Below are 16185 nucleotides of genomic sequence, written 5' to 3' on the forward strand. Positions count from 1 at the left end.
TGCACAAATTTTGACCCGAATCCATTATGAAATGTTACGTTTATATAGTTAGTGATAATAAATCATCTGAGCAGTTGCAGGAAAAGGTCTAAAGCTATGTAGCCTAAATACTTCTCTTAAGGTTCACATAACTGCTACTTTCCTGAAGTTAAGGACCTGAAAAGTACAGGATTGAAAAGATTATGCCGGTAATATGTTTATATATATATATATATAGATAGATAGATATACATATTTTTAAGCATATGCTGGGGATAATTTCCAACCCTCTACCGATAAGCAGCTAAGAAAAAGGACAGATGACTGTTTCAAAAGTTATATTTTAAGATAAACTACAATTAATTAATTAACTTTAATGTTTGTTATTGACATCTTCATAAATGTACAATGTGAATCAACACAATTCATACGTGGCTTTTTAACATTTCAGAGATCATGACTAGACTGGTCCAGCAGAGGACATCGATGGACCTGCACTGAGATTCATTAACCTGCCTCACTTTGCCTGAAATCATTCATATCTTCAAGCTTTACAATGATCAGTCTGTAATTTTTATCCTAAATACAGAAGTTAATACCTTATATACACAGATTAAAACTTAAAAGATTACAAAAACAAATGAAAGTAGATTATGTTATGTTGATAAATTCCCCAAAGTAGATAATACATGTAAATGCAGAATATTGTTATTTTAGTAACACTTGGTAGCACTACCCTACTAAGCCCCTTTTTGTATTATATTCCACTTTTTAAATAGCATTCTATTGTATTATATTTTGATTATTACTTTAATTTACTTTGGTTTTCTGAGCCCTTTAATTTTGTGTAATTTATAGATTATTGAACTATTTTGTTTGAGTTGTTTTGTAATTTATGGAGCTATTCTACTTCATTTTAAGTTAGGTTGTGCTTAATATTTTGTCTGCTGTTACTTTTATATTAGCCAATCTGATTGTATCACAGAACTTCATTTTCACTGCAACAACACTGAAAGGACAAACAATCCTTTAAAACTTTGAAATGTTAAACCCACATTAATCGAAAAAGCATAAAAATATAATGCATTATGCAACACCAAACAAGAAACAATAAGATGTTACACACAGACAAAATATATTTCTCTGACAACAACCTGATAGAAACTGACAAAAAGTGAGGAAAAGGGGTTGTCAGACTAGTCTTCATAGCAAGCATTGTTCATGGACAGGATGGGTAGGCGACCACAAAACAGACGTTGCCTTAATGACATCATTCAAGGTGTTTCTTTTGCAGTCAGGCCTCTGTGGTGACCAGCCACACTGCCTATTTAAGGAAACCCACGGTCTTGCGAAAGAAACACTCCTTTCCCAAACGGCTCTGCAACTGCTCACAACTCTCTTTCCTTGTGCTTCCACCGCTCCACCATGCAGAGCCTCTAAATGTTTAGGCCCTTTTCTCTAAATAAGGCAGCCTTATCGTAGTTCCTGTCATTTCTCCCTTTTCCCCCAAACATCCCGAGCAGCGTCTGTGGCAGTAGCAAGCTGTAGCCTGTGCATTCTTTTGCCTTGTATGGAGAAATGGCCTGGCCTGGGATGTCTTTGTGCAGGACAGGCCAGTCTCTCCATTGGCTCGGATAGAAAGGGGAGGGACCCACTGGGAGTCTGACTCTTTGAGCAAACTTTTCAGTGCCTGCTTCTCTTCCCACTGCTGTTTCGGGGCCAGACAAAAGGAGTTTGAAGTACTCCCAAACATTTCTACTTGAAGGAAAGGTGAGAATAAAAGCTGTTTTTAAGCCTGGATTGAACAAATAGACAATACATAGCTTTAGAGCTGTTGTTTGGTGGGCCACAAGTGAATTTGATGTGTAGATTTTTGGGTACAATGCTCATCTGTCAGTGGCGAGGGTGAAAGTGAGGATACAGTTACAGGGAGCTGCTGAAATGGGAAACAAGGAAGGAGCAGTAGGAAATTTTCATCCCTTGATAAAGACAGGGAGAAACTTGAAGATGTTATTTATCTCAGAGTCTGAATTTGTGCATAAACTGTATGGATGTGTGCTTACTTCCATGTCATCACCAAGGCACATTAAACAGGGGAATTTCTGAATGCAGCTGACCCGTTTAGAGCCATGTCATTCACACTGTCTTACACACACACACACACTCCTCTGATGATGTCTTTTTATAGGCGATGAGATTTCTCTTCACTCTGTTTGCTTTTGGAATTCCTGACCGTTGGCCTCTTGGTCTGCGCTTCAGTAATATTGACCTGCACGACCTGATATAAGGCTGTGGGATGACAGCCTGAATGTTTGATGATAGCAGAGTGTGAGCGTGGGTGTCTGTCCTCGTTGGCCAGAGGGACAGAGAAGCTTTGTCACTCCTCGGTGGATAAAAGGGTCCATGGAGGAGCCGAGGCAGCCGGAGAACAAATACAATTGTTAACACAAGCTGAGCTGAGGCACGTCAGCCAAACGCTTACGTTGCTGTCAAAAATACTTGTTTTTTCAGCTTCTTTATGAATCATTGTTGATTCACTCTGTGGAGAATGCGGGAGTTTTTAGCTGTTGCTACAGCACCAGATACAGAGGGACTTGAAACCAGGTTCTGTCTTATTGCAGCTTAAAAATGTGAGCTATGACATAATCTCACTCTCACAGAGTCTGTCAGAAGTTTACATGGATCTCATTTCAAAGCGATATCGATGTAGAGATACATACCAGTGAGCCTCTCTCATTACACTGCAAGAATTCTATCAGTGAGGCCAAACAAGACTCCACAATACAGATAACTAATTTCCACTACATACCTCACATTGGACTGTTTACGCTTGAGCCACTTCATTTGAGACTTAAGCAAAGTGTCTGCATAATCCAAGCGTTTTGTGTTGTGTGAGGACTTTACCATCTAGGCAGGAGGGAGACGCTGTAATCAGGCGGAGGAATTCCTCTGTTCCTGAAACCATCAAGTAGAGCTATACACTGTTTTGTTTCCAGCTTCCTCAACGACTGAGAGATGGAGAATGGGAAGGCTTTGGGCCAATTGCACACCTTCCAGATTGCTTCATTTTTCTGGCACACAATGGGACTGAACCAGCCAAACAGTAGCCAAATGAAAGGAAGGATTAATCCAACATGTGTCTGTGATGAAAGAGGGAATGAGAGTGTGTGTGTCTCTGCTTCACTTGGCACACAGTTGTATAAACACCCTTCCTGTACCATTTTTAGCGGGAACCCAAGCATGCAGATCCATATCTGGATTTTTATGTCTTTATGTAAATGTTAGCCATTTGGAAACTTGGGGCAGAGCCTAGGTCGGACATCCTGATTTGCATTGGCAATAAAAATTCAAATTCTATCACAGTGCATTCATCTGTATAGAAATCAACACAAGAAGAACCTTTTTATATTTAGTTTTAAAAAGATAAAGGACCAGTTAGATAGGCAAACCTGTCTTCACATGCTTTTCGGTGAAGCCTTTTATGAATCATGCTGGCAAAATGCACAGGAGACGCAGAAATTTAAGACTAGCCCAGCCCTTTAAATACGATGACACTGTTACAGAGGCATTACCTTTTGTGAAAATGGAGCAGTGAAGAATGCACGTAGCCATTAAAGCATGCAATTAAATAAAGGGATTATAGTTCATTTTGTCTCAAAAACAAAAAACCAAACAAACACTGAATTGTGTTCACCTTTTCTGCACAGAGTTGTTAAGTACACACATTTAAACCAATGCTAAAGCAGTTTGGCCAACTTATCGACAGATTCATGTGAGGAGAAACTAAAAAAAGCTTTTCATATTATCTGAGCAGTTAAACAAAACTTGCTGTCTGCTGTGGAAATATGCACAGCCTACTGTATTTTTTTATTTATTTATTTATTTATTTTTGATGACTGAGAGCCGATATAGAGAACCAGCACATGCTGAAAGAACAAACAGTGTGTCTGTGCGTTGCTGATTGACCGTTACTGTACTGCTTTTCTATTTTCGTAATCATTGTTAGGTAGCATTTCTTGACACAAGATGTATTAGTCAGTGTTTGGGAAGTTTATTCTAGTATGATGTCTAGAACAGAAGAGTTGAAAATAAACAAATGCTCCCTTGCTATTGTTCTAATCACTCTAATAGAATCACATGACGCTGATGAAGAAAAGACGCGATGCTACATTCTGTCTGTTTTCTCAGGCTGCACAAGTAGCAATGAGCTGTCACTGACTCACTCTTGTATTTCACATCCTGTGATGAAACGTGTCTAATCTTATGGGAGCAGTCTCTTCCAGGGTGGCAATGGTCTGATCTATAAGGCACAAGTCACCAAAAGGTTTGATGGATATAAAAATTATGTAAATTATAGGCACATTATGTGGAGTTTGACACCATTATCCACATCATCATTAAACCATAAGAGAATTGGCATTATGTACATTAGGTGGTGTGTGTGGGGGTTGGTTTGTCATTTCTTTTCCTTTCTTTTTTTTCAGCTTGCCCCCATGCTGGTAAATTTCTTTCTCTCACTTCCCCTAGAGAGGGAATCGCAGTCTCGCTAAATGTCAGGTGCTGAGATGAGTGTGAAAATGACATGTCTTCACAGTACAAGCAGCAGCTAACTCAATCTCCTTCCAGAATTAAACCTGCCACTCGTGTCAGGGTCTGCAGGGATTTTCCATTTGTCTGCGCATGTGAGTGTGTTCAATTGTTTGATTGTGTTGGAGCCAACGTGCAATAGGATGCGGAGAATAGAGGGACAGGCAGGTTTGTGCAGGAAAAGAGTAGATAAATGTGGTCGAGTCCCAAAGAAGTACGACATCTTGAGCTGGGTAACTAAGGTGATGTTACTACCGCGTGTCATTAATTCACAATTCATTCGCTGTAAAAAAAAAAGAAAAAAAGAAAAAAAAAAAGACTGCTCTCTCTTTGTATAATGTCTTTGGGGGTTACAACGCTTTTATCTAATTTACGAATATGTGCACAGGTCCAGATCCAGACGCCACCATGTCGAGCAAACGTGCCAAGGGAAAGACCACCAAGAAGCGCCCGCAGAGAGCCACCTCCAATGTCTTTGCTATGTTTGATCAGTCTCAGATTCAGGAGTTTAAAGAGGCGTTCAACATGATCGACCAGAACAGAGATGGTTTCATCGACAAGGAAGATCTGCATGACATGTTGGCCTCTCTGGGTAAACAGTGTTACATTTATAGACGTGACAAAATATATACTACTAAACAGGTCACATTTTACTTGTAAGAGGAACTTCCCTTAGGAATTGAGGGCATTGTTTTTTCCACATTATAAAACTGGAGGATTAGCAAAACTGCAGTTCTGGTGATTGCCAGAGATGATGGTGATGATGGTGATGATGTTGTCAGGGTTATTTCTGTTTTCCAAGTTTAGGCAGGGAGATCAGAAAGAGAGTGAAAAATTAGGGAATCAGAAAAATGTTTTCCAAGTGTGTGGAAGTTCAGCGCCAAAGTACTGGAACAGCCCTTTTAATACATATATATTAAGATATAAGACTGAGGCTTTAGCTAGTCAAATGTGCCTTTTTAATTAAAAAATAAATATGTTAAATAATCCCAAAATGAAGTGTAACATAGTAACTGTAACAGAGATCAAATACTTAAAACTGGTTCTAAATGCATTAGTTCTGACACAGTTTTGGTTACTGCAGTGTGATCGAGTCCAGTGCTTCGTCAAAAGAAATCAAATAGTAGCTGCACACTTTGCACTGCAGTACAGAACCAGTGCAAATGAGATGCATGGTAATCTGGGATCAGTCCATACTCTGTTAAGTTTAATAAGAAGTGCAAGTATGACAAGGTTGCCAACTGTACTATATTCAGAGATGGGCAGTAACGCGTTACTGTAATCCGATTACTTTTTTCAAGTAACGAGTAAAGTAAGGGATTACTATTGCAAAAACGGTAATTAGATTACCGTTACTTTCCCGTAGGAACGCTGCGTTACTGCGTTACTAAAACCCTGAATCTTTTTGCGAGAATGTCTCATGACAGTGACGTAAGCGAGTGCGACGTTCGTGGCAACAGCTGTGTGCAGATCAACAATGGATCAAATATCAAGTGCAGGAGAGAGTATGAGCGTGCAGCGTTTAAAGCGTGGAAGTACTGACCTTACTTTGAGTTTGATTCCATAAAAAGTGACAAAAACATTAGTGTCCATCGTGCGTGGGAAGAAAACTTCTTTTTACAGCGAAAACAACCCCTAAACTTCCAAGCAAGCACCGAGTGCGCTATGACGTAATGGGAAACTTACAGAGAAACTCGCGGATTCTTCCACTGACCGCTGCGGCACACCTGCACCAGGGCAAACCTCCGCCTACCGCACTCCTGCTTTACAGGTGAAAATAGAGCAAAAGGACCGCTAGTCTTTGATTTTATTTATTTACTGCTGTGTTTTACTTGCATCTATTTGGAAGACTGAGTGTAAACACAAAAAATATTTTATTTTATGTGCCGGAATGTGCAGAAAATAGGTTTAAATGTTAAACTAATTTATTCAAGTCAGAGAATGTTGCATATAATTAAATGTTTTCTTGATGCATGAAGTTAAATACGGAGCCCCGCAGGGGACATGGGAGAAAAAAAATTAAGACGGACTTTTGCGAGATCCCGAGTTAGTTTTGCGAGATCTCGCAAAACTTTTAGCCGCATTCTTCGGATGGCGGCTCGAAGCCGACCGGGAGGTTGAGGCACGATGTGCCGGGAAAGCGGTGTTCCTCCCGGCTGTAGTAGGTCTCGACCTCCCGTTAAATTTTAAAAAGAGACTTTTCCATTTGATTACATTTTATATGATGGATTATGTAGAAAAAGTAGAATTGGGCTGAAAGATCTATCGCTTTATCACCTATTCAGGTTGTAAATTGTGTTTTTAAAAAGTAACTAAGTAATTAATTACTTTTGAAAATAAGTAATCAGTAAAGTAACGGGATTACTTGTTTGGAGAAGTAATCAGTAATTAGTTACTGATTACTTTTTTCAAGTAACTTGACCAACACTGACTATATTAAAGACACTTTTGCGATTTTAGTCAATATACTTGTTAAATAGGATTTGCAACAGAAAGGAGATTCACATGGCTGAAAGTTGAATCAAATAATATACAGAAAACGTTGATTTTTAGAGGGGTGTTGAGGTGGAAGTCATTACCACTTCAAATTGTACATAAGAGTACGAAAGAATACTTGAAATATTTATTAAAACAGGATTACCAAAAGCAGGAAAATGTGCAATTAAAATGGATCTTGGGTTGAGTATGTAAGGACCACAACAAGAATAGCAAAGACCTGTGATTCCAGGTAAACTAACTATAAGTGACACTTAAATGTTCATCCACACTTGCTGGTTTGGGCCGATTATTTCTTATTATCAGACAACAAGATGTTAATTCCTAGATGAGCGATGGATGCATGTGACGATATTCTTCCTCAGGTAAGAACCCTTCTGATGAATATCTGGAGGGGATGATGAGCGAAGCACCAGGGCCCATTAACTTCACCATGTTCCTTACCATGTTTGGAGAGAGGCTCAATGGAACAGACCCCGAGGATGTCATCCGCAATGCCTTTGCCTGCTTTGATGAGGAGGGATCTGGTGGGTCAATACGCATCTTGTACACACACGCACAAATCCCGTTTCACTCTGCCAGGGCTCGGATCATTAACTCCCCTCTCAATTCTCCACGTCCAAGGTGTGATCCACGAGGACCATTTGAGAGAGCTGCTGACCACCATGGGTGACCGCTTCACAGATGAAGAAGTGGACGAGCTATTTCGGGAGGCTCCCATCGACAAGAAGGGCAACTTCAACTATGCAGAGTTCACCCGCATCCTCAAACATGGCGCCAAAGACAAGGATGACGAGTAGAGGGAGAAAATGACTGCCTCTGGCCTCCCCCCTGCACACATGCTGCACCACAAATCCATCTGTAGCTCCTGTCTTTGTCAATCTTGCAGATTTGAAAGGAATTCATGTAGGACTGAAGTATATCTTTTATAAAATGGCAGAAATAAATTATTGTACATTTAAATACCTACATGTTTAACAAGGGTGGCATGTCTGAAGTAATTTGAGATCCACTTTTTTGTTTTTTACATTTAAACATCATTCCAGATGTTGCACCTGTCTTCATCCATATTGACTGCAGTTTTTCTGGCCTTTGTAGACAACATGATTGGATTTTGGAGATGCATTAAGCAGATCTGTGTATTTGTGCAGAGGCCATTTGACGTACTTCATACAATACCAGCCATGTTTACCTCTTCCTGCCAGTTAGCTACCACACCTGCGCAACTTGTCTCCTTTTCTGTCTAATATATATCCTTGTATGATGAAAACAGATTAAAGAAAAAAAAAAAAACCTGACCTTTCATCATTTTTATTCGGTTTAGACAATCAAATGTGGTGCAAATATTTCCTGTAGTTGAAATGGTCACTAGGAATGGCAGTCAAAAGTGAGATCATCCTCCCGTCAGCTGGTTGTGTGTATTTGTTAAAGGATCGGGTATGTCTGTGTTGTTGAAGGAATTCAGTTTCGAAATTTCTCAGGCAAATAAAGTGAGTGGAGAGTGTGTTCGGCGTATTTTTAAAATATTGCACCATGCCTGCATTCAAACATTTCTAGCATTTCATGACAGCGCTTTTTTTCCTACAAAGCTGCAGTACAGTATTGTGCTTTACATAACTGCCAGATACTTAAATTGAGCTGGAATGCAACCAATAAATATTTACTTACAGCTACTTCATGTTGCAGCGTTAACTAAATAAGTACATATTCACTAACACACATTTACTGACATGAATGGTTTTTGGTTGTTTTGTGTCTTTATCAGGGGTTTAAAGAGAATGGACCAGTTTTTAATAAATTTGATTAAAATGTAACACTTTTTTTCTCTGCTTGTTAGGCTGAGCCTTTGAGGTAGGACAGAAAGAAACATTGGATTCATTTTGAGAAATATGACATCCCAGCTATGTTTACATGACTTGCATATGAACAGAAACAAATATGCATGAGCTGTTATATGTTGCAACCCCCCCACCCACCCCACCCCTTTCTAGTTGCTTAAATTTTTAAATCTCATATCATAGACCAGAAGAAATCTAGGTGTCGGGTTGCTATTATAACATCTGGACAGTAAAATAAAGATTTTCCTCAACAGCAAATCAATTTGTCCCATTAAATTGGTCCAATTGTAATAAAACTTCTTGCCTCTGTATATAAAGACAAGTGCCACCATAAACCCTACAGAATCATATTTTTACTCGTTTAGATTAAAAACATATCTGGGAGTACATGTGCACACACACACACACAGTAGTAGATGGGCTAAAATAAACATGCTATTTGAAAGCTGTTTCAAATAGATATTTTGTCATTTAAATTTTGTAATTTGCTAAAAGTAAAAAAAAAGAATGCTTCCTGTTTTTTTTGTTTGTTTTTTTAAACGAAACATCTCACAATGATAGACAGATTGCAAGTTAGAAACTTCGATATTTATACCTTTAAAAGCAGCTTCAAAGGTTTTTAAATTTCTGAATTTTAGCCAAGATGTTTGAAGAAATCGAGGTCAACCCCACTACTGCACAGAAGGAACTCACAAGTGATCAATTTGCTTTCAGAAGCAAAACAAAGACAAATGAAACATTTATAAACAGTTTTGAAATTTTATTTCCTTGAAAGGCTCATACAAAAAAAAAAGAAAAAAAAAAAAAGACAAGACATTTTAAATTTAAGGCATATATTGCACAGACTGTTTAAGTCTTTAATATAAAATGAGACATCTTAATCAGTTGTAGGTTTAAGGCACAACAGTCAGCCATACTACCAGCAGTCAGTTGCGAGTCACATGAAATTGAATGATCACGTTTTGAATGCATGTAGCTCTACAGAGGCCACACAGTTATAAAGCTTAAGTCAAAACATCAAAAAAAAAAGAAAAAAAAAGCACATCATAGGAAACTTAATATAAAGCACTGCCATTAAACAAAAACGCCTTAGTCATCCATCCAGTATTACAACCATTAAGGTGTACTCACAGTGACATGATTTAGCATCAATGGAAAAAAAGAAAGAAAAAAAAAAAGAAAAGAAAGAAAGATTGCGTTTAATACTTAATATCCTTGACATGACCCAAGTCTGACATGACTTTTGTAAATTGAGGTATAAATGCACATCAGACAGAATACCTGAACAAAATAAAGCCTTAAAAAGAAAAATCTAAATCCTGAAATACAAGTGGCAGTGAGGAAACAAAAAAACAAACAAAACAACAACAACAGTAAAATAAAAATGTATGACCATTTTCCCATGTTCATATCTGACAAGAGCAAGACAGGAAAGAAAAAAAAAAAGAATTTTTTTTTTTTTTTTTTTTTTTCTCTTCTAGGAATGATTGTGATGGTCGATGCTTGGCAGTATGACAACATTTACAACCCACACATTTATTTAAACAAAAACGCAGAATAAACCTAACCGTTTGAGCTAAACACAGCTCGGTAACACTGGTAAACATGATAGTATTGTAGATTAACTTTTGCTACAGCATTATTCTCATACAAATGTAACTTTCCCACAAACACTGCTACTGTTAAAAGTTGAGATGGCATTTAGCCACAAATTGTGGTTCATCCTATTACAGTTTCATGGAAACTAAAACTTTATGATTAGAAAGTCTATAGAAACCATTTGTAAATAAAAGTGGAAATCACAGATGAGGAAATACTAGAACATTAAATATACAAAAAGTCAGCTACTGAGTGTGGTACATTTGCTTTGCAGAGAACCTATGTGCACAGAGAAATATCTGCTGAATAAAATGGGAACATAGAAACCATAAATATTATAAACCATAAAAGCACCATTTCTCTCACTAAACTGAATGCGTCGTGGAGTTGTGAGGGCTTCATGTTAACAGATGATTGCCTAGAAGAAAAACATGTTTTTGGCTAAATCACTATAATACTGATTTTAATTAAAACTACAGATATAACTGTAGAAAAAAAAAAAAAGGGCAAAAAAAAGGGCAAAAAAAAAAAAAAAAAAAAAAAAAAAAAAAAGCATATACTTCGCAGAAAGTTGACACAACAAGTCACTCCCCTTTTAACTAAAACAACAGGAATACATTATGAAAGGGTCCGAGCTTGCTGCTGTAAAAATCAGTTTCTCTCATCCCAAAAAAAATGAATAATAATAATAATAATAATAAAAAATAAACACATTGCACTAAACTAAGAAGATGGTGATGTGAATATTAAAACAAAACCATGCCCTCATTTTTATCCTAGAGGGGAGTGGATGTTTCGCAGTCAGTGTCTTTTGTACATTCAATAAAATCCAGTACTGCTACTAAAGAGGCCAACTTTGCTGGTGGTGCCAATTACACCAAAAAGTGGGCGATCAATACATCCTGGTAAAAATGGTAAGAGGTTAAAAAACAAAACAAACATAAAAATTTTTTTTTGCATTTACGCTACAGGAATGTTCATTATGAAAGTGATTTAAGAAAACCCCCTTCTGTTGTCAAACAGCATAATAAACACAGTCTCTTTCCCATCTCTTTTTCTATTTTATAAGTACCATTATGTTGGTTACTTTACTTCATCCCAGTTTGCACATCTGATTAACTAATTCCCCGCTGCACATTCTACAGGCTCAGGTTTAAAAATCATATCAAAACGTACTGGTGATGAATAAAAAAATTAAAAAAATAATAATAATACATTCTCCAATATAGTGTTGTCCATACTAAAATTAGTGTTTGGTCTACACAACTATATATATATATATATATATTTTTAAAAGAGCTCCTAGTTGACAGTTTCACTCACCGGGTGCAGTGGGCCCCACACGGCACTAATGGGGGTTTTCCCCAGGGAGCGGCTTTGCCTGGTGACCATGCTCCAAACACGGGGCACAGAAGCTGAATTCCTCTGTGAACTACTGCTACTTGTGCTGGTACTGCTCGGGGACGTGGGCTGCTGGGAGGCGGTGTGCTGGGAACTGAGGCCAAGAGGAGGTGTGATGGATGCGGACTGGGGCGAAACTGAGGCAGCGGCTGAAACCTGGGCAGAGGCTGATGCTGGGCTTGTAACTGGGGCTTCAGAAGACATGACAGCTGAAGATGGCAGTGGGCATGCTACTGCAACTGGAGTTGAGGGGGACCTGGGACATGGCAGCTGAAGTGGTATTCCTCTGGTGGGTGGAACAACAGCTACATTTGTGGATAACTCCTGATTTGCAGAGACGGAAGATACATTTGTGACTGGCAGAAGGACTGGGGATGGCACTGAGCCCGGCACACTTGCAGGACATGTAGTGGACAACGGAGTTGCAACTGAGCTGAAGGCTAAAGCTGGTGAGGCTGGAGCAGCTACTGGTTTGTGAGGATCTTGCTGTTTTAAGACTAAGGCAGGTACTGGCATCATGGTTGGCAGATGGGCTGTAAGAAGTTGAGGCTGATCCTGCTCTATGTGGCAAACGATGACTTTATTCATATGAAGAGGTGATATCCCTGGAGCTGAGAAAAAGACTGGAGCTGGGACTGGAAGAGATGCTTCTGTACTCGCAGGCACCGAATCCTTTCCCGAAGGCACATCTGATGCTGGAACGGTCATAGCTGTCTCCATTAGATGCTGCACCCTGGAAGGATCCAAGACTTGTTGGTTGTCTTCTGGAGGAGGTGTGAGGCCTATCTCTCGGTTACAAGTGCTGCTCTGTGACTCTGCTTGTTCAGTCTCTGTGGGTTTATTCTGGCTCTTCAGCTTCATTTCGTTTTCCAGCTCTATAGCTTTCTGCGCAGCTACATCTGCGAGGAGGCGCAAAGCACTAAAGTCCGGGGGAGCGCATTGATCTGGAGGAGTTGGTGGAGGTGTGTTGAAGAGGCCATTGGTGGTGCTAGCTGCTGTATTTCTGCTGGCAAGACTTGCCAAATAAGGCCCCTGTTCTTTCACTTTCATCAGCAGACTTTGTGCATCCAGCTTCATCAGTGCCTGGACTGACACTTCCTTACCAGGGTAACCTGCTCCTGTCAGAATAGCTGTTGCTGTGCTTCCGAGAACACCGAGGTCGAAAACAGGGGCAGAATGAATGACAGATGGGCGCTCCGGCAATGGGTTGGGAGAGGAGTGGCCCTCATTTCTACCTACAACCTTGCGAGAGATGGTGAACTTGGTGGGATCTTTGCCATCCTTGCGAAGCAGGTCAGGGAGCAGGCGGCGACGTGCGTTGATGAACCAGTTACAGATCTGGGAAAATAAATACAAAAACTGTAGATTTCAGGTATGAGAAGAACCAATATTTTCTGCTTACCAGCCTAAAAGAAGTGTCAGACAACTGACGCAAACAGCAACGTTTCTTCACCTAAACCTGTACCCAAGCACCACTCCCTCTAGTGGTACAGCCTCTCACATGACAAGACAAGGCGTGAGTGCCCCCATACAGCTGGCAGCAATGAAGGTTTGAGCTCAAATATGCTGAGCCACAGAGAAGCCAGTCAAAGGCATTCCAGTGAACTGACTACATAACAAGAAACTCTGCTGCAGCCTCATACTGATCTGCAAATGCCTTATCTAATGCAGCCTGTCTGTGCATGCCTACGTGTTGGGAGGGAAAGAGGAAACGTCTACCACTGATGCAACAAAGTAAAAAAAGGAAGGCTGGGAAAAATGCTATTCTCTTTAGTACAATGCATACATTCTACTAACATTCAACTATTGTTTTGCTTTCACTTGTTCACAATCAGAAAGAGCAGTTAAAGCAGCAAGTGCTTTTAGATTTACATGCACAATCCATCAGACATCATCAGCCAAATACGCGTCACACTTGTTTGTACTAACAGACGTAGCGTCGTGCCTCTGATGCAAGTTTCTCTCGCGAGTGAAAAGAATAAATCAATAAATGAAAACCTGCTCCTTACCTGCAGCACCGTGAGGCTGGTTTGGCTCGACAGACTTTGTTTCTCCTGCTCTGAAGGGTAGGCATTGAAGCGGTGCTCGTACAGCCAGCTCTTGAGAATCTGCACCGCCTCCTTGGGCAGGTTACCACGGCGACGGCGCTTCCCAGAGAGTCCCCTTCCTGACAGGTCGAGCGGGGAGCCATCATCGCTGTCCGCTGAGGTGTGCTCCTCACGCTCCGGGCAAGTATCCTCTGTGAGAGCTGAGAGAAAATAGGCAAGACGTCAGTCACTTTGACTTTTACACCCCTGGCTGACTTGGTTTGTAGGAGGTAGTCCTTATAAAGTATTCTGATTCTGATGTTACCCATCACTTATTCTGGCTCATGCATGGTGTGGTTTAGGCACAGTTCTTCAGACACCAGGTAAACAAACATTAAAGGAAGGTAACTGTTTGATCAAGGACATAAAAGTAACAGTACTTGTTTACTGCTATTTTTTTAACTATTACATAGTAACAAACAGATTTACAAGAGCTTTGTGATATTGTGCTACACATGCCTTGCAAAAAAAGACTTATGGTTGGCACTGGAGGGAATCTCCCCTCAAAATGGAGCATGCCTGATCCCAGGGGTGGGCAAGTGAATGCAGTAAATGTCCTTCTGTGGGGCTGGGTGAAACCTGACCCCCGGGGGTAGCGCCTGTCCTCACAAAGACATTGTGGCCATATCAACATCACAGTAGCTAGTGGCCCAGGAATCTATTGACAATGCAAAGCACCTCGAGCCGATTCAACAAAAAGGGCAGGAGGGAAATAAAACAGCTATTACTATTAATAAAAACATTTCAGACAGCCCGACTCTATGAATAGGATAGATATTTCAAAAAACAGCCTTAATGTGGTCAAACTGGGTCTGACAAAAAACAGGACTTCTCGCTTGACAGAGATTTGAGGCATTCCCTGCAGTGCCCCGAAGAGGCGTGACGTACGTGATACTACAACTCCACTGGCTCACGGCACGGACCCTTTAAGATCTACAACAAAAAAAACTCTCCAAACTATCTTACTGACAGCAAGCAAATACAATTCAGTGCAGGGCTGGCTTAGTAAGGTTTCATTCCGATAGGCCAGCTTGTCACATCAGCATCACGCTGATCAACTTGTGTTTACAAAATGTCCTCTCTACCTTTGTAGGCATCTGGAGCTCGGGGTCGCCTTGGAAAGCCTTGAAAAAGTAAAAAAGTTTAATACATGGTCACGGCCTCAGGCTGCTGAGACCGTAAAAAGAAAAAAATGATCGCCCAGCTATGCACAACAGACCGCTTTGTTAGAGAAATTAGGATGCATTTCAAAATACAAAACAAAAACCCCCACTACTTGCATAAAATAAAATATGACCAACCTGGAGGGAAAACGGGTAAATTAGCCATGTGGAAGGCACAAAAGGAGGCGAGCAGGGACGCACAGCCTCCCCGCATGTCGCTCCGCCAGATGGACACCATGCCTGCCTCCAGAGATAACTAGCTGGCTAGCTGTCCCTCCAAATTTCAACACAAACACACGCTGCATTTGCTCGCAACAAAAACCCCCGCATACCAGCCAGAGTCAACAGCGAAAAGCCACGCAGGGGCTCGTAGGCAGACACTCCGCTGGCGAGAAACGGACACGGCAAAAGACGAGTAGAGCTCACCTCTTTTGACTGCTTTCATTCTTTGTCGATAGCTGTATGGAAAACACGCAGCTGTCCAAGTTGCTCGTTGTTACAAAGCGTGCCCGGGAGCCAAACGATGGTTGACACAGCGACACTTTCTTCCAAGGCGCCGAAGGTGTTGGTGCTCTCGTCCCGACTCCAAAAAAACTAAAAGCCGTCGCCGCTAGAGTTGTGCCGCACGGAGGTGAGGAGAAAACAAAAGTCACATTTCCACCACACTCTTCGCTTTCTTGCAAAGATAAATGTTGGCTGTCTTCTGTCGCTCCTTCCTTTTACCTGCAGCGGTTTGCTAATCTTGACAGTCCGTCCCACCCCTTTCACAGCTGTCGGCCAATCGCGTCGCGGCGTTTATTCCTAGGCGAACATGCGCCAATCGCGGCGCGTTTTCAGGCAGAAGACTGGCTCGGTGTCACAGTGAGTGACGGGAGAACCATTTCATTCAAAATACAGCGCAGTCATTGAAACATTCTTATTATCTCGACGCGGTTAAAACCGGAGGGGAGCAACTAGCAACCCAGTGGTTACATAGACACAAGCGGGATGTATATATAACAACGGTGTAATCCCTTCAGACCACTGTGGTCATTT

General features: G+C 40.7%; 2 protein-coding genes across 3 annotated transcripts; one reads left to right on the forward strand and one right to left on the reverse strand.

The window, feature by feature from the left end:
* Positions 1-1594: 1594 nt before the first annotated feature.
* Positions 1595-8566, forward strand: myl9b (myosin, light chain 9b, regulatory). The gene is made up of 4 exons (XM_085406135.1): positions 1595-1749; positions 4955-5158; positions 7428-7589; positions 7687-8566. Exons 2-4 carry the CDS (start codon positions 4975-4977, stop codon positions 7860-7862), a joined length of 522 nt encoding a protein of 173 aa, XP_085262261.1. The 5' UTR covers positions 1595-1749; positions 4955-4974; the 3' UTR covers positions 7863-8566.
* Positions 8567-9655: 1089 nt separating this feature from the next.
* tgif2 (TGFB-induced factor homeobox 2) lies at positions 9656-15905 on the reverse strand. Of its 2 annotated transcripts, none has more exons than XM_085406138.1 (4): positions 15577-15905; positions 13910-14148; positions 11823-13238; positions 9656-10917 (listed from the first exon to the last, which is right to left on the reverse strand). In XM_085406138.1, the coding sequence occupies exons 1-4, from the start codon at positions 15593-15595 to the stop codon at positions 10903-10905; spliced, it is 1689 nt and encodes a 562-aa protein (XP_085262264.1). In that variant the 5' UTR covers positions 15596-15905; the 3' UTR covers positions 9656-10902. The 2 variants fall into 2 exon arrangements, with proteins under 2 accessions (XP_085262264.1, XP_085262262.1); XM_085406136.1 differs by having other exon boundaries at positions 9656-11401.
* Between the last annotated feature and the right edge of the window lie 280 nt (positions 15906-16185).

Source organism: Rhamphochromis longiceps, linkage group LG5 (assembly GCF_057381845.1).
Source record: "Rhamphochromis longiceps isolate RC_006_pf linkage group LG5, R_longiceps_female_GT1.1, whole genome shotgun sequence".
In the NCBI taxonomy this organism is placed as follows: domain Eukaryota; kingdom Metazoa; phylum Chordata; class Actinopteri; order Cichliformes; family Cichlidae; genus Rhamphochromis; species Rhamphochromis longiceps.

What these genes read in the sequence shown, in the direction of transcription:
- myl9b (XM_085406135.1), top strand. Translation starts at nt 4,975, where the DNA reads ATGTCGAGCAAACGTGCCAAGGGAAAGACCACCAAGAAGCGCCCGCAG. An exon ending in TGACATGTTGGCCTCTCTGG is followed by an intron (nt 5,159 to 7,427) that starts GTAAACAGTGTT and finishes ATTCTTCCTCAG; the next exon opens with GTAAGAACCCTTCTGATGAA. An exon ending in CTTTGATGAGGAGGGATCTG is followed by an intron (nt 7,590 to 7,686) that starts GTGGGTCAATAC and finishes TCCACGTCCAAG; the next exon opens with GTGTGATCCACGAGGACCAT.
- tgif2 (XM_085406136.1), bottom strand. An exon ending in CCAGCCTCACGGTGCTGCAG is followed by an intron (nt 13,239 to 13,909) that starts GTAAGGAGCAGG and finishes TTATTTTCCCAG; the next exon opens with ATCTGTAACTGGTTCATCAA. An exon ending in TGTGGGGCCCACTGCACCCG is followed by an intron (nt 11,402 to 11,822) that starts GTGAGTGAAACT and finishes CATTTTTACCAG; the next exon opens with GATGTATTGATCGCCCACTT.